At 54.2% G+C, this 16,757-nt stretch overlaps 1 protein-coding gene across 3 annotated transcripts in view; it reads left to right on the top strand.

The window, feature by feature from the left end:
* LOC147225516 (ephrin type-B receptor 1-like) overlaps window positions 1–16,399 on the top strand; it is a 67,709-nt gene extending 51,310 nt beyond the window's left edge. For 2 of the 3 annotated variants that reach the window (XM_086162441.1, XM_086162440.1), the window contains exons 14-20: window positions 3,850–4,097; window positions 5,594–5,661; window positions 6,548–6,695; window positions 8,692–8,841; window positions 11,766–11,962; window positions 12,037–12,195; window positions 14,135–16,399. In XM_086162441.1, coding sequence (XP_086018567.1) covers window positions 3,850–4,097; window positions 5,594–5,661; window positions 6,548–6,695; window positions 8,692–8,841; window positions 11,766–11,962; window positions 12,037–12,195; window positions 14,135–14,246 — 1,082 coding nt within the window. In that variant the 3' untranslated portion in view covers window positions 14,247–16,399. The remainder of the gene's footprint in view (window positions 1–3,849; window positions 4,098–5,593; window positions 5,662–6,547; window positions 6,696–8,691; window positions 8,842–11,765; window positions 11,963–12,036; window positions 12,196–14,134) is intronic. The other variant, XR_015107315.1, reaches the window with a different exon arrangement.
* The last annotated feature ends 358 nt before the right edge of the window (window positions 16,400–16,757 follow it).

Here is a 16,757-nt window from a genome sequence, read left to right as displayed (position 1 = left end):
ACAACCGCTCAACCCATCGTCACCCATCTGGACAACGCGGGGTCTCCAGTGAAGCTCCTGCACGTGTTCGGACTGCGGGGGGAACCCCGAGGAAGGTCATTGCAGAAGTTCCCCCGAGGGAATCCAAGCGTGGACCTTCTGGCTGCGAGGCGGGCGCTCCGAGCGCTGCGCCAGCGTGCCGCTTCCCCTAAAATATGACTTCCTCCCTGGAAGCGCTTCCAGCAGACAGTTGGAACGGAGACGCCGCTCTCCTTTCATGATACCGACTGTCACCGCAAAACAAGAAGCTCGACAGAAAATCAACTCGTTTTATCGACCGAGACGAAATGTTGTGTCAATGAGGAAGATCTGGAAACGCTCCACGCCAATTAATGTTTTTGTTGCTTTGAAGTTGAGAGAGATGTTTTATTCATGCTAAAAAAAAAAAAACTTCCAGCGGAATAAATTAAAACTTTGCTCCTGCGTGGATCTGAGCCGCCGAAAACGCTGTGTGATGTTCGGCAAACGGAGGAAGTTGAATTCCATTAAAGTCCCGGAGCAGATTCGGAAATTTTGAGGATTCGGAGAGGCGGGAATTTCGGGACAAACGGCAAATCACATTCTGGAGCTGAGGGTCAGACACTCCCAGGTTCCAAGTTCTCCCCGAATCTGCGAGGGGTTCCTCTGGGTTCTCCGGATTCCCCCGGCAGTCCAAAGACATGGCGGAGGTTCAGTGGAGACCCTCCTTGGAAGAGATGTATGCTCAGCTAGCCGGGACCTGCTGGTGGACCAATGGCTGCAACAACAAGACAATCACACCAGAACTTCCGTTAGTTTTCTTCTTCAAGCTGCAAACGACCCAATCATCAAAACATCGATAACAACAGTGGTGATACGAATAAGAGGAACAAGACTACGACTTCTACTACTACCAGTACTACTACTACCACCACCAATACTTCTAACACCAATACAATACTAATAGTACTACTACTACTACTACTACTACCTATACTCCTACAACCATTACTATGTCTACTGCTACAATAAAATACTTCTACTACCTCCAATACTACTCCTATTACCACTATTAATGATAATGCTACCAATACTACAACTATGACTACTACTTCTACCAATACAGCACTACTACTACTACTACCAATACGCCTACTACAACTACTATGACTACTGCTACAATAAAATACTACTTCTACTACCAACAATACCACTACTACCACTACCACTATTAATAATAATACTACCAATACTACTACTGTGACTACTGCTTCTATCAATACACTACTACTACTACTACTATGACTTTCGCTACTACTACCAATACAATAATAATACTACTACAACAACCAATACTACTAGCCAGTACTACAACTACTACTACTACTACCAATACTAATACTACTACTACTATTACTACAACTACTACTACTATTAATAATAATGCTACCAATATTACTGCTATGACGATGACGTCTACCAATATAATACTACTACTGCTGCTACCAATACTACCAATATTCCGACTGCTACCAATACTACTGCAACAACCACCACCAATACTACTACTACTACTACTACTACCACCACTGATACCAATACTAATACTACTACCAATACAATGACGATGTATAAAATGATAAAATTATGTGAATAAGTATAAGAATTCTTTTTTTTTTACATTAAATTTTATAATTTTTCTAAAAGCAGGTATGGCTGTTGCCTCCGTCCGTCTGTTTGTCCGTTCGTCCATCCCCCTGCCGCTGCCCGGCTGGACCGTATTTACCTCCAATATTTTTCTTGAGCCCGAAACCAATAAAAGCCGAATTACGGCGGCGCTTTGGGCCACGAAGGTGCCGGAGGTCATGAGCCAGGCGGGGGGGCCGTCACCGCCGAGACAATACGCTTTGAGCTTCGCTCCCCGGAGCTCCGAGAGGCTCGATCCCGAGGTCCTCCTTCCGTTTTCACCTCAGGGATCCACGACACGTGACTCACCTTTTCATTCTTCACGTGAAGCCGCCCCCCCCTGGAGGCGGAGGGGTTTGTTTGTGCGCCGACTAGGGCTTCCACAAAGAAACGCGTGGGTGCGGAAGGCAGAACAACAGATCGTGGGGGAAGATAAAAGAAGGGAGGACCCCGAGGAGATCGTAAAAATATCTCACCTCGCTCTCCTCCTCTCCCTCTGCGCTGACGCCATCTTGTCCTCTCCGGGACGAAGATGTTGGAGGAGATGTTTGAATGGGAGCCGGGGGACGAGCGGCGGTTAGCCCCGCCCCCGCAGCTAGAAGGTCCCTGCAGGGTCTCCACGTTCTCCATCCAGGCCCCGCTCCCTCCTCCCCTCCTCCCCCGGCGGATCCCGTCTCCTGCCGGTCCACGGCTGTGACAGCAGAGATCTTCTAATGAGCGGTGAGATGTGGAGCGGAGATCACGGCGAGACAGGACGACACCGCCTGTCATCCAGTTCCCATCACTCATCCATTATTCACACTCCCATCTTCATCTCTGGGATAAGAACTTTTATTTTGAAGCGATATTCAATTTTCATGTCTCTTTGTCGCCGAGGGCCACGTTTATTTTGACAAAAGACATCTGCGAGCCGGCTGCGAGGAGGACGCCGGCACGCGCCCGGGACGTTTCGTCCATATCCCCGGAATTCGGTTTTCGGGAGCGAAATAGGGACGAGTAAACCGGCGAGGCCGCGAGGAACCGAGGCATTTTTTTTCTGTTTGAATGGGATTACTCGGCCGACGGGGTTCGGACCAACTGCTTCAAGGTCTTCATTGTCATTATGAGGTTTCCCGTAATTCGGTAAAAATAACTGGGTTATTCTGGGCTGTGGAGAGCCCGTGACTGGCAGGTCATCAGCGCAGTGACCGGCCCGTCTCTCCATCGGATCCACCCTTCTCTCGCCGACAGCGGTGACAGCCGACCGCCCATCCCGAGGCCTCCGCTGCTCCTCTGCCCACCGCCTTCTTTTTTTGCATTGTACGATTTTTTAATGGCGTTTCGTCAAGTCAGCGGAGCTTCTCCCGGCTGGATTGGGGTTCGGCTGCGTGAAATCTATTTATGGTGAATCTGCTTGGGTAGCAGTGGGATTATTGGTGTTAGTAAGAGTATTTCATTCGGTGCAGCGGGGGCCCTACATTGTCCTGACGTGTGCGTTAGAGGCTGGATGGTCGGACGTCTCTGTATGAAGCCCTGTGATTGGTCCAGGGTGACCAACAACAGCTGGTATAGGCTCCCCGCCTCATGATAATTGAGAAGCATAACGGATGAGTGAGTAATAATAATAATAGTTGTAATTCGATCATCGCGGTAGACTGTGGGACCTTCAGCCTTCTCTGAGGGGCAGCAGCTCATGGGAGAAGACACGGTTGGAAAACGGTGACGGGCGTCTCCCGCTCCCGCCGCTCCCGGGGAAGGCGAGGTGATGCAAGGCGGCGGTAAACACAGGCCGCCCGCCGCTTCCGTTTCTCTTCTTCTGTCTGTTTGTTGTTTTCCAGCCCGTTAGCAGGCGCGGCGTGCGCTCCAGCCGGGATTTGCCGTCACATCCGACAGCCGGGACATCCGAGGTTTCCTTTGAGCTGCCGTTCATCGATTAATATTTACAGCCTTTGTTTACCTTCTGCTCGGTCCTCTGACGTTTATGGGATCAGGGATGTTTCCTTCAGAAGGGAGCTGTGTGGATTTAACCAGAGAGCTAATATTAGCCTCCTTGGCGCCCGCGGGCCCGACGGGCTCCCGCTGTTTGCTCGGGATTAATAAACGCCAGCCTCGATTTTAAGCACAAATATATTAAGAGGCATCTTCTCCACCGGTTGATATGACCCGCTCCGTCCTCTGCTCCTCCAGGGGAATTCGGGGAGGTGTACAGGGGCCGCCTGAAGCCGGCGGGGAAGAAGGAGATCCTGGTGGCCATCAAGACCCTGAAGGTGGGCTACTCCGAGAGGCAGAGGCGGGACTTCCTGTCCGAGGCGTCCATCATGGGCCAGTTCGACCAGCCCAACATCATCAGGCTGGAGGGCGTGGTGACCAAGAGCAGGCCCACCATGATCATCACCGAGTTCATGGAGAACGGCGCTCTGGACTCCTTCCTCAGGGTAAAGCGCACTTTCAACCCCTCTGCACCTCACAAGCCGTCTCGTCTCCGCCGGCCGCTCCTTAGGCCGCACGTTCCACACACACACACACACACACTCGTCGTGCCCTTGTTGGCGAGATCTTTGTGGATGTTTCTTCGAGAAGCGATTCTTCCTTGTTGACCCGAAAGAATCCCTGGGCGCTTTACTTCGATGTTTCGGACCGGAGCTCCTCCCGAGCAGGTTCTCCGCTGAAGGAGGAGAAGACCTCCGATGAAGGTTCTGGTGTTCCGACGGTGACGTTCCTGCAGCCAAAGTCCTCGTTCTAGTTCGGTTTAAAAATAAAGCAAAAACTAAAATAGCCAAAGAAGCAGATGGACGGCGGAGGCTCGGCAGACAGAGAGAGAGAGAGAGAGAGAGGACCTCCTGCTCTGCCTCTCCTCCCATCCTCTGCCTTCCTCTTCCCCTCTTCCTCTTCCTCCTCCCTCTCTTCCTCTCTCTCTCTCCTCCTCTTCCCCCTTCATCACCCCCCCATCCGTCTGTCCATCTCTTTGATCCTGTCCTCCTTTCCAGGCACCTCTAAAAACAGAAAGAGAAACTCTTTGATGTTCGGTTCGCTCAGCGTGACCCCTTTTGACTCAGGAAACACACACACACACACACACACACGTGCGCGCACACACACACACACACACACACACAATGATCGATCTCCCTGGCGCTGTGTCCGAGCATGATCATCCTGCATCACAGGAACCAGGCGATCAGCATGTGTGTGTGTGTGTGTGTGTGTGTGTGTGTGTGTGTGTGTGTGGAGTGTGAGGTCGGAGGAGCATCAAAGGCGCGGTTTGATGCACAAACTGAATTAAAAGACACGTGCACACACTCCTTGGCATGGACTCCACCAGCAGGTGAAGTCAGCAGGACTCTCACACACACACACACACACACACACACACACACACACACACCCCATCAGCAGACCAAGCGGGAGGAGATGTTGCCTCAGACATCCTGGAAAATGTTCGAGCTTTGTCTTCCTTTATTTCTCTTTTCTTCCGGCTCACAAAGCACTTGTTTGGTTTCCATGGAGACGCTGCGTGGGGCTCCTCTGGCGGCTGGCGTTGCTGGCGTGGAGCTGCCGTTGCATCACCTCTCAGATATGTGGGACGCCGCCGCCCGCCGGCCGCCATCGCCGGGGACCCCGGGATGATCGTCGTTCTGGCTTGCAGGGTTCCGGAGCGGCGGGGCCGTCCGGCCAGTCGTTCATCGTCTCTTGTCCTTACGGAGAGCCGGATGGCCGAGAGGCTCCAGATGACCAATGAATGAATGAATGAATGAATGAATGATGGTGGTAAAGAAGGACGGGGCAGTTTGGACCGTCTGCCGTCCCCGGTGTGGGTGGACCTCTGGAGCAGATGGTGGCAGCAGATCCTCCTCCAACTCAGATGTCTGAGCACAAAGTCAACATTTCTTTTCCTCTTATCATAAAACAAGTCCTTTTCTTCCTCCTGCAGCAAAATGATGGACAGTTCCCCGTCATCCAGCTGGTCGGTATGCTGAGGGGCATCGCCTCAGGAATGAGGTACACACACACACACACACACACACACACACACACCTACTTCATACAGAAATCCATTTCAGTCACACGGATGAAGAAGGTACTTTTTCAGGGATGTGAAATTAGATCTGAGACAGAAGCTCATCTCCTGGAGGTCCTCGGCAGTGACGCTCAGACGCCCGAGGCCGAAGCTCAGTGCTCCTGAGAGCAGGACGACGTCTGGACAGCATGCCCCTGCTTTCCACCTCCGGGATCAAACTCAGACTGAAGCGTCTGGACAAAGCGTGCGAGATAGCATCAGCCGGGCTTCTGACGGACGCCTTGGTTTCCCGAGTGTCTGTGTTGACGTAGCTTGACTTCCGAGGTAAAGACGTGAAACATCCTGAGCTTCATGTCTGAGGGCGTCGACTCCGTGTCCAGGACAGGTGCTTGGAGAGGACGCGGCCTTCGTCCGGGGCCGGGATCGTATTCTCGAGAGACGGTAGCTCCTGAAAGTCCAGGGGCTCCGTGGGCGATGGTTGAGTCAGCGCCGTCCTGCAGACCTCAGCCTTTGGACCAGAGTCTGCATCTGCATTCTGGGACACAAACTCCAAAACCGCCGACTCCAACTTTCAGCGCTGAGCAGCAACCGCAGTCGGAGAAGACTCATCTGACGGCCGAGGATGACGAGGATGAGACAAAGTTTCACGGATAGATTGGATGTGTGCTGAACTAGCTGCAGATGAACACAGTGCACTGACTAACACACACACACACAGATCCTATCTGTATGGTAGCTAGCTCACAGGGAGAACATGCAAACACACACGCCCACGCGCACATTAAATCCATTTCCTTTCGGCGGTAGCCCAGGTAGCTGGCGTGTGATCACTCAGCCGTTTTGGCGGCGCTGCTCTCCATCCTGCAGGTACCTGGCGGAGATGAGCTACGTTCATAGAGATCTGGCCGCTCGCAACATCCTGGTGAACAGCAACCTGGTGTGTAAGGTGTCCGACTTCGGCCTGTCCCGATACCTGGAGGAGGACACTTCGGACCCCACCTACACCAGCTCCCTGGTGAGCCGCCACGCCTTTCCGCCGTGCCTTTCTTCCGCCGCCGCCGTTAGGGTGGAGACGTCGGGCGCATGTGACCCTGTCATGCTGGCTCTGAACCAGGAAGAGAAAATGTTGGGGTTTGTCCGACAATTTCAAAACATGAAGAGCAGGCGTCCTGAAGCGGAAGGTCGCCGAAGACGCTGAGCCCCGAGTTTCTCCCGCTGGCCCCGTTAGCACCTAGCATAGCCGCTCTGCCGCCATCGGTGTGTGTCCACGTGTGTGGGAATGGGGGAAGGTGAGCCTTCAGCGCCTTTTGGATCCGTCTCTTGACCAGCGGTGATCAGCATCGCCCCTTGGCTCAGGGGTATGGACGCAGATGTGCCGTTGCCTGGACCGGGCTTTTGATGTGCTCCTAAAGCTAATGCCTCAGAGCCTCTCAGGGGGAGACCATGTAGCGTGAGTTCTCCTCCAACGTTCTCCCCTGTGTGGCTTCGGCCCGCGAGATGATAACTACGCCCTGAGAGCAGGAGGTAGGCGACAGCGAGCGGTAGAATGTGGAGTAGTGTGTGCCAGAAGAGAAAGTAGGAGCCTGTGTTGGGAAACGGTATTCGGACACGGTGCTGGAAGCCGAGCGGCTGCGTTAAGTGGAGACCCGAGGCTGTTGTGTTATAAAAATGTTTGGCGTTGTCCGGGACTCTGGATGGTGTGACCTACGAGGGCAGCTCTCCAGGCGGCGGCGGCGGCTTTCCGCAGCAAACCTCTGCAGAAAATCAAAACTCAGCCTCCAGCTCGCAAACTTACTCCCAAGATGGCAACACCTTCCCACACATTTAACACGGCGTGACGTTAAATCCACATTCCTTTCTCCGTTCTCCCCCAGCATATGAATTTTTAAAATGTCATCACATCAGCGCGTGGCTGGAACAATTACTGTCGCACTCCGCAACGCTGCCGTTTGCTGCAGAGAGCACAATTACGTAGCTTTGCGCAGTAAAAACTAGTTTCATGCATTGTTTCCTTCTGGTTTTGTCACCGGTGCTGACAGCAAGCAAACTGTGTGTTTATCAAAACCTTAAGCTAAAAGGACAATATTTTGTGCTCTGACGGCGGACTCATCCGCTGTAAACCCCATAAATGGCTTGTCACGCCGTCGCTCTGCAGAGAAGAGAAAACCTCTCAGCGAGGCGGCTGCGCGTCGCCCGTGTTAGTGATGAAGTGGGTGCTGAGTGTAGCGGTAACCGGCGGGTAAAAACACAGCCGCTGACCCTCTCTAGGGCTACAATAACTACCGTCCGTGCAGCGTTTGGAGGGCGTTCCACATCCACGAGGGGAAAAGGCGTCGCCGCAGATGTGCCGGCCGTTAGCGACGGCGCTAACCAACTTCCACAGACTGCCGTCGGTCAGATAGCAGATCAATGTCGGCCGGGTTCCGGCAACGCAAGCCCCCGACTCTTTCCCTCGGCGCGCCCACGCCGCTCATCGCCGCTAACTCTGCGCACGAGCAATCCGTTAAAAGCCATGGTGTGTATTTATGCCTTGGATCGAAATGTGACATCTAATTTTACAATGTAAAAGGCATTTGATTGAGGAGTGACGCGGAGCCGGGCGAGCATGTGGCAACGCGTCCTGAAACTCTGCACGCACTCATCAGCAGCCCGGAGAACATTGGCGCTATTTACTCAGCATTTTGTCTTCATTAGAAAAGACAAGACAAACAGATGCGGGTGGAGGTGAGGGAACAGATGTAGGATATCTATCTTAGCGCGCCAGCAGACGCCTGCTCCGGCTGAACGTTCACAGCGCGGGCCTCTCACGCGCAAACATCTTCCAGGCTAACGGCGTCTCTGCAGCAGGTGACTCACAGATTCTCTCCAGGAGTCCTGGAGGACGGGACCGTTACACCTCGCCGGTCCGAAAATTCCATTTTCAAACAATATTGAAGGTCTTTTCTCTGAGGTTGCGTGTCCGGGGGCCGTGTGTGTTTTTGACGAGCGTCCTCTCCTCCCCTCCCCCCCAGGGCGGGAAGATCCCGGTGAGGTGGACGGCCCCCGAAGCCATCGCATACAGGAAGTTCACGTCGGCGTCGGATGTGTGGAGCTACGGGATCGTCACCTGGGAGGTGATGTCATACGGAGAGAGACCTTACTGGGACATGAGTAACCAGGATGTAAGTCACCTGTGTGTGTGTGTGTGTGTGTGTGTGTGTGTGTGTGTGTGTGTGTGTGTGTACCCTCAGTCAGTCAAATACAGCATGGCGGCCGTGACTCAGATGATCCGATGAAAAGGTTGCCGCCTCCTGCCTGCATTCTGAAGTCTCCTTTGGTGAGACCTAGAGCTCCACAACTGCTTCACATGGCCTGTTAGCACCTCGCATGGCAGTGTGTGTGTGTGTGTGTGTGTGTGTGTGTGTGAAGGGGTGAATGTGATCCAGTGTGAAGTCCTTGCAGACAAGGTGATGCCTCAGCAGGGCGTTGACGAGTGTGTCGCTACTTCGGGAGAAGGAGACAAACCAAGGATGAAACATCTCATGATGTTCAAAGATATTCTTTGTGTTTTTGAAAATGTAGCCCCTCCTCCTCCTCCACGTCTTCCTCACACCTTCATCCTTTCCTCAATATTTGGCATGGAGCAGGAGAACCTGCTGCTGTGTGTGTGTGTGTGTGTGTGTTTGTGTGTGTGTATGTGTGTGATGCCGGTGTTATTAGACGGGAAACCCATCACGATGGAGGAGCGGCATACCTCCACTGCCAACCAGGGTCTGCTGCACACACACACACACACACACTGAGGTAAACAGCACACAGGCGAGCAGATCTGAGACCAGATCCACACACACACACACACACACTCAGATGAAAAGGCACACGCTTACAGCTCCCACACCCAGAAACATGTCACAGCGCAGGCGTTCCTCCTCAGGTCCTCCTCAGGTCCTCCACAGGTGCTGCGTTCCACAGGAATTAGTCATGAAAGGAACGTGTGATGTTCCTCAACACGTGCCGCCGCTTTCCTCTGATTGACGGCGCCGCTGAGAAGATGTCGGCGGCGCGGGGCCCGGGGAGTGCGCCGGGGTCGCCTGGAGTTCAGTCTGCAAACAGACAAATCCCCGGTAAGCCGGGGAGACGGCGCATAACTCGGGATCTGAGAGACGCCTCCGCACGAAGAAAGACATGAAGGTGGAAGGCGGCGGAAGGAGGTGGAAGCAGGTGAAGGTGAAGGTCGGGTCACGGGCCGGGCGGCCCGAGACGAAAGAAGGAAGGCGGGAGGAGACCCGGAGCTGCGGGAGGAGGTCGGGGAGGAGGCGGGGATCCCCGCGGTGAGCGTCGGGGTTTATCGGGTTGCGGTTTCACGTTGCGAGGAAGATCTGAGCGGGTGCGTCTGCTCACAGAAATCCAAGCGTGGAGCCCCGTTACTGGAGCAAAGGTTGGAACAGGGCGAGATGATGAATACCCAAGCGGAGGTCTCCTGGGGAGCCTTCCTGGTTTGGTGTCTCTCAGTCAGAGATCTGTGATGAATCACCGTCTCCACCTGAAGATCGGCAGCCATTTGAATCACCCAGAACAAGTCGGTAGATCTGGAAATATCATATCAAGGCGGCAGCTCCATAAGGAACGTCTCCTCTTCCCCATGTGAGGGAAAGGGAGTCTTCTCGACGTAGAGAGAGATGCCTTCAAATCACGTGAGCGTTTTCGCCCCGTGGAAGGAATGTCTTCTCGGCGTCGGACCGCCGTCTTATCGCCCCGGTGTCTGCAGCCTGTCGGAGCAGCTCGTGCCGCCGCAGTTTACTGATGTCCTATCGCCAGATGACGCCGGTTTCCCTTCCGTTTCCCCGCCTCTTCTCAGCGCGGCGCTCTTATCGCCTGCCGCGAAGAGTCGTGATATGAGGAAGGAAAAAAACTAGAAAATAAATTACACGGCGCTTTCCTCCGAGCTCCTCTGCAGCTTCGTGGACATTCTGAGCAGAAGAGCGGGTTCTGGAGGGTTCTGTGCAGCGGATATAGTGAATGAATGTGGAGCTTGGAGAAGGACAGAGGAGGGATGGAGAAAATCTGGGTACGAGGTTGGTGAGGTCGAGGTGCCGGACGGGAGGTCTGGAGGAAGACCTGAGAGGAGGATGGAGGGGGAGGGGAAGAGAGATGGTGTGAGAAGGGAGGGTTAGATGGGGGCAGGTGATTGGCTGAGCGTCAGATGGTTGCAGGCAATTGGATGAGGCTCGGATGGAGGCAGGCGATTGGCTGAGGGTCGGATGGAGGCAGGCGATTGGCTGAGGGTCGGATGGAGGCAGGCGATTGGCTGAGCATTTGATGAAGGCAGGCGATTGGCTGAGCATTTGATGGATGCAGGTGATTGGCTGAAGGTCGGATGGACGCCGGCTGATCGGCTGAGGGTCGGACGGTTGCAGGCGATTGGCTGAGGCTCGGATGGAGGCAGGTGATTGGCTGAGGGTGGGATGGAGGCAGGTGATTGGCTGAGGGTTCGATGGACGGAGGCGATTGGCTGAGGGTCAGATGGAGGCAGGTGATTGGCTGAGGGTTGGATGGACGGAGGCGATTGGCTGAGGGTCAGATGGAGGCAGGTGATTTGCTGAGGGTCGGATGGAGGGATGTGATTGGCTGAGCATTTGACGGATGCAGGTGATTGGCTGAGCATTTGATGGATGCAGGTGATTGGCTGAACATTTGACGGATGCAGGTGATTGGCTGAAGGTCGGATGGACGCAGGCAATCGGCAGGACAGCTGCCATAAAGACAACAGATGGCTTCTGAGAATTGAACTCCAGATTTGTTCCTGCTGTAGTCTGCTCAAAGTCTGGCAGAAGATTTCCACTCTCAGAGGAACATACCAGGCCTCCAGAGAAGGGTCATAGGAAGTCACGCCGGCGAGTGTGGAAGGGACAGATCCCTCCGAGGAGGTGCCGGCGGGCCGCTCACCTTCTCGCGGGGTCTCCGTTCAGACGGACCGAGATGTCGTCCGCGCTGCCTCTGAAGAGCTCCGACAGAGATTTCCATCTCGGTCCGTCCGCAGCAGATGGGAAACCAGAAGATGCCCGTTCTCCGCCTCGTCCTCCATCCCTTCCTTCTCTCGTTCCAGGTGATAAACGCCATCGAGCAGGACTTCCGTCTGCCGGCTCCCATGGACTGCCCTGTGGTTCTGCACCAGCTGATGCTGGACTGCTGGCAGAAGGACCGCAACGCGCGGCCAAAGTTCCCCGATATCGTCAGCATGTTGGACAAGATGATCCGCAACCCGGCCTCCCTGAAGACCGGAACCAACAGCATGGGGCCGGGGTGAGGAGCCACGGGAGGGGCGGCGGAGTATTTCCGGGCGGGGTTCTTCTAACTCCTCCCTTCCTCCTTTGCAGACCTCCTCACCACCCCTTGTTGGATCGCGGAGCTCCAGATCTGAGCAGGGTGAGCTCGGTGGAAGACTGGCTGGCGGCGCTTAAGATGACCCAGTACAGGGACTCCTTCCTGGGCTCGGGCTTCACCTCCCTGCCGCTCGTCACCCAGATCACCGCCGAGTAGGTGACCCTCTCCTCGGGTCTCGGTAGCCGTACCTCCCTTTCGCAGAGCAACGGTTACCGGCCTCCCGGCGGTATCTACGGCTCCTCAAAGACGTTGTCCTCGTCCGCCGTTTCTCCTCGTGCCTCTTTTCTGACTCGTCTGCGGAAAATCCTGGAAACGAGTCCGTTTTTTTTTTTTAATCGCCGTTTCACTCAAACCGCCATCTGTCATTGCTGGGAAGCGTGTGAGCGTCAGCCTCCTTTTGGTTGGTTGTTGTTTTTTACGTACGCGCCGCCGTTAATTAGATCTGTGGACGAGGAGCCGCCAAAGTCAGGGAGAACATGATCATCGCAAAGGGAAAGGGACGGTCAGAGGGTTCATCCTGTCAGGAGTCATAAAGCCACGGGGCCAGAGCCAAGATTCTCAAAAACTCATTTACATCCCATAAACCACAACAACGTGAAACAACATCCAATGGAAATTGATTTTGGAAACGACAACGAAAACAAGTAGCATTTGAGAAAAGGCATAAAGATTTCCCCAGAACGCCGCCGCTCATAAAGCGAGGCAATATTTGCAACCAAAAACAATTAACAGCACAAGACAGATAACACCGGGGGAGGCGAGGGGGGGTTCACGCTAAACACACTAACATCTCACCAAACATAGATTAGTAAGCATTATTATTTATAATTATAACAACGATAATAACAATCATGATAAGTATAATAAGAATGAGGGTGAGGAAAGACTTTCATCATAAGGCTAATATTGATGATGGCAATAATAAAATGACACTTTTGTAAACAGCTTTCCGTCAAAGTGCTGCACCCGCAAGAAAGACTGAAATGAATTAGTTCCCCCGTCCTGCATCCGGGATCTCACGGGGCTGTGAGGTCGGCGAGAACCTCCTAGATCATGGAGACTCCACACAGGAAGACCTCCGTGTCGGAATAGAACCCGGGACCTTCTTGTCGGGCGGTGGAAGTGCTAAAGACTGCACCGCCGAGTCAAATAAATAAGATGCTGCGACGCCACTGGCTGTTTTCACGTGTGAGAAGCTCTCCTTCACGTCAGCCTCTCATATGAGAACATGTCCTGCTCCGTTGTGGACAACCTGCAGGGCACGACCCAGATTGAAGGACTTCACAATAATCCGGCCATCTCACAGATGCACGGACTAATGGCGAGACGTGTCTGATCTTTGAGATGTTTCTAAGGAGGGAGAAGGTGACGAAAAACCACCAGCCTCCCTCCCTTGTCTTTGCGCTTCCACCGACGGGTGAAGACGAGTAACCCTCGCCCTCACCGTCATCCTGTCTTGGCTGAGTTCGGGGGAAAACCATTCGATCGGTCGATCTGACCGCTAACCGGCAGCCTAGGTGTAAGCGGTTCACTCACGGCCAGTGGCGTGTAAAGCAGCAGGTCGTCTGCATAGCGGAGAACACCAACTTCGACGCTGTTTGAAAAAGACAAAGAAAAAATCTGAGCGTCTCCGCCCGGACGCTGCTTGTCGCCGACCTGACGCTGTTGTTCCGTCGTCGCATCCCCGCCTCTTGCTGGGAGGCGCCGGTTCAATTCTGACCAGGTCTTACTGCCCGCCGGTTTTCTCCAACGGTCCAAAAACAGGAAGACGGCGTCGTCTGTAGAGGTGAACGATAGATCGAGGGGTTCCGTATGACCCTCTTATTGGCAGATCCAGGGCGAACCTGAGCCCGCGTCAACAAATACGACCGAAAGACTGAAAAAACAATCGTTAATTGTCTGCAATCCGGGGGAATCTGCCGCGAATCTTCAAGAGGAATTAAACGCCTCTCCGTTAACCCGGGACGACAATCAGAGCATGTTTGATCGAATCCACTCGGGCGAACGCAATTTTTTGCGGCCGAAATGTCCTCCCACATCAGCGCGGCGCTTTTCTGACAAAGACGCACCCCGGTTTCCTTGTTTTCACAGAGATCTTCAGAGGATCGGCGTGTCTTTAGCCGGACACCAGAAGAAAATCCTGACCAGCGTTCAGTCGATGCGGCACCAGGTGGATGACCAGTCTCCCACTGAGTCGGTGTGACCGGGCCGGCGGAGGGCGGCGTGGAACGACAACGGGGAGGCTTCATTTCAACGGTCTGCTCCACCCTTCGCCGCTTCAGTTTGACCATCTCTGAAATCTGAACCTCTTTACGTGTGTTTACAACCTCTGCATCCATCTTAAGATACAAGCCCACAGCCGTCACCAGACCTTCTCCTCGGTCACTGGTCAGGACCCTCTGCGGCCATTTAGCCGCTCAAATCGATGTAAGCTAAATGCCTCCAGGACGTGATTGAGCACAGAGTTAGCGGAGGAGCCGATGCAAGGCGGGGATTATTTGCAAGGTGGAGAAATAGTCCTATTTAAACCACTGACAGACCCGAAAGGCCCGCAATCACACACACACACACACACACACTTACACGCACACACACACACACACCCGCCTCCCATCCAATCCCAGCCCGCCCGCAGAACCATTGGGAGGCCGTGTAAACCCCCACCCCAGTTTTTTCCCGCTTTCTGATTCGAAGACGCCGCGGCCCGCGTTTCTTTGCGTGAAGCCAATCACGCGACGTATCTCCGCGTCTGAGCCGACTCTTGTGGACAAAGACCTCCGGAGCGGTGGCGAGAATGTTGCCGTTTGAAAACCCACCGGAACCAACGGATGAGAATCTGTCTTCATATTGAAGAGTTTGTACATATTGTCATTCGGGATGTTTACTTCCCGTCCGGACGTTCGCTCTCAGAATCGGACGATCGATCGCCATCGGAGTCTTGCCGCTGTCTCTGTGATTATCTTCCTCCCGGTGACTCATGACTATTTAATGACACAAACGTTGCTTTGGACTGCAGCCGGAAAAAAAAAAAGGTTTGGTCATTTTGGGGTATTTTCAGCGCAGCGGTGAGAGCCGCTCCTTCCAGAGAGCTGGCAACGCCCCGGCCTGCTTTGACACTTAATTCTGCGGGAGCTCGTAATGGCCGATGTTTTACAATCAGCACAAATGCCCTCCGATTGAAGCCAATTACGGATCGGGAAACGGAAACAAAAAAAAAACGTTCGAGGAAAATGCGATGTATGCAATGCGACCCCGCGGAGGTTTCTGGTGGAGTTCCAGCTGGCGGCCGCACGCGTGGACCGGCTGGAAGCGGCTGAAGAGAGGTGGCGCTCCGGCCGCGGGAACCTCGCACGCGAAGCTCGGCTTTCGAATGCTGTGAATCGGCCGCGAGCCTTCAGTCCTTCGGTCTTTCCATCCTTTTGTCCACCCTGGGCGTGCAGGGCCGTCGTCTCATGGTCTCATTCCTAACGGCGTCCGACGGCCGTCCGGATCATCGTCCCGCAGGCTAAATCCGGACCGCCGCCTTTTCCGCGGCAGAGCGTCAGAATGTCAGAATTGATTTCCCAGATATGGCGGGAGGGACCGAAGCGGAGAAGACAGCGAAATATAAAATGCCGGAGGGTCAAGAAGGAAATTGCCATCTTATTCATCATCTCCCAGTACCTAAATGGGATGTCGGGCTCGCCGTCTTCACACTCAGGCGAGAAGGTTGCATCAAAAGCAGCAGACCTGACTGCGGGGCTCGCCGGCGGACATCCGTTTCATCTCGGCGCAGAGCAGATTACCAGCTGTGAAGCGGCGGGATCGCCGAGCTTTCAGCTCCAAAACCTCTGGTCACGCGTGTTCGCACGGATCCCGGGATTAGCCGGCCGCTCCATCGATCGGATTCTTCTGTGATCTGAGCTCAAAGCACCGCCAGACACCGGCCGATTGTTTTCAGACGTTTTGCGCGGAGCATCTCTGCCGGGTACACCTTTTATCATCTCGACCCGATCTTCCCCGCCTTCGGCCCGCTCCCTCGAGGGGCCGCGGCCAATCTAACGCCAACGACCTTCCTGTCTTCTCCCCCTCCATCCATAGACTTCCTCTCTGGTCTTCTCCAGACCTCCTTCCTGGCAGCTCCAACCTCAGCATCCTTCTACCCAGATCTTCTCCGCTCTACCCCTCACCATGCCAAACCATCTCAGTTCAGAACATCTACCATGCGCTGCCCCTCTGATGAACTCCTTCTCCATCCTCTCCATCCTCCTCACTCCCAAAGAGGAACCTCCGCATCTCCATTTCTGCTGCCACCAGCTCCTCCTCCACGCCTTCCAGCCTTCTGCCGCACGTTCTTCCACCTCTTCTCCAACCCCTCCATGGCTCTGCTCTGTTGACCTTCGGTTCTTAAACTCTTCCAGCTTCTCCATCTCCAGCCCCCGTAGCCTCACCGTTCCACTTGGGTTGGGTTCCTCTCATTCACACTCACGTATGCTGTCTTGCTGCAGCGCAGCGTGTTTCCTCCCTTCTCCAGAGCATACAATCATACCTCCACCTCTCTAGATGTTCCTCCACCTTCTCCCCGCTCTTACTGCACATCACGACGTCATCCGCAAACATCGTAGTCCACGCGGGTTCCCGACGAACCTCGTCTGTCAGCCTGTCCATCACCACCGAGAGCGAGGAGGGTCTCGGAGCAGATCCCTGATGCGCTCCGATCTCCATCTTTAACTTA

This window comes from Fistularia commersonii, chromosome 16 (assembly GCF_037954325.1).
Source record: "Fistularia commersonii isolate RoL2024-O1a breed Wild chromosome 16, RoL_Fcom_v1.0, whole genome shotgun sequence".
In the NCBI taxonomy this organism is placed as follows: Eukaryota; Metazoa; Chordata; class Actinopteri; order Syngnathiformes; family Fistulariidae; genus Fistularia; species Fistularia commersonii.
Note: the sequence above shows the minus strand (reverse complement) of the source record. Positions and strands in the feature narration are given on the sequence as shown.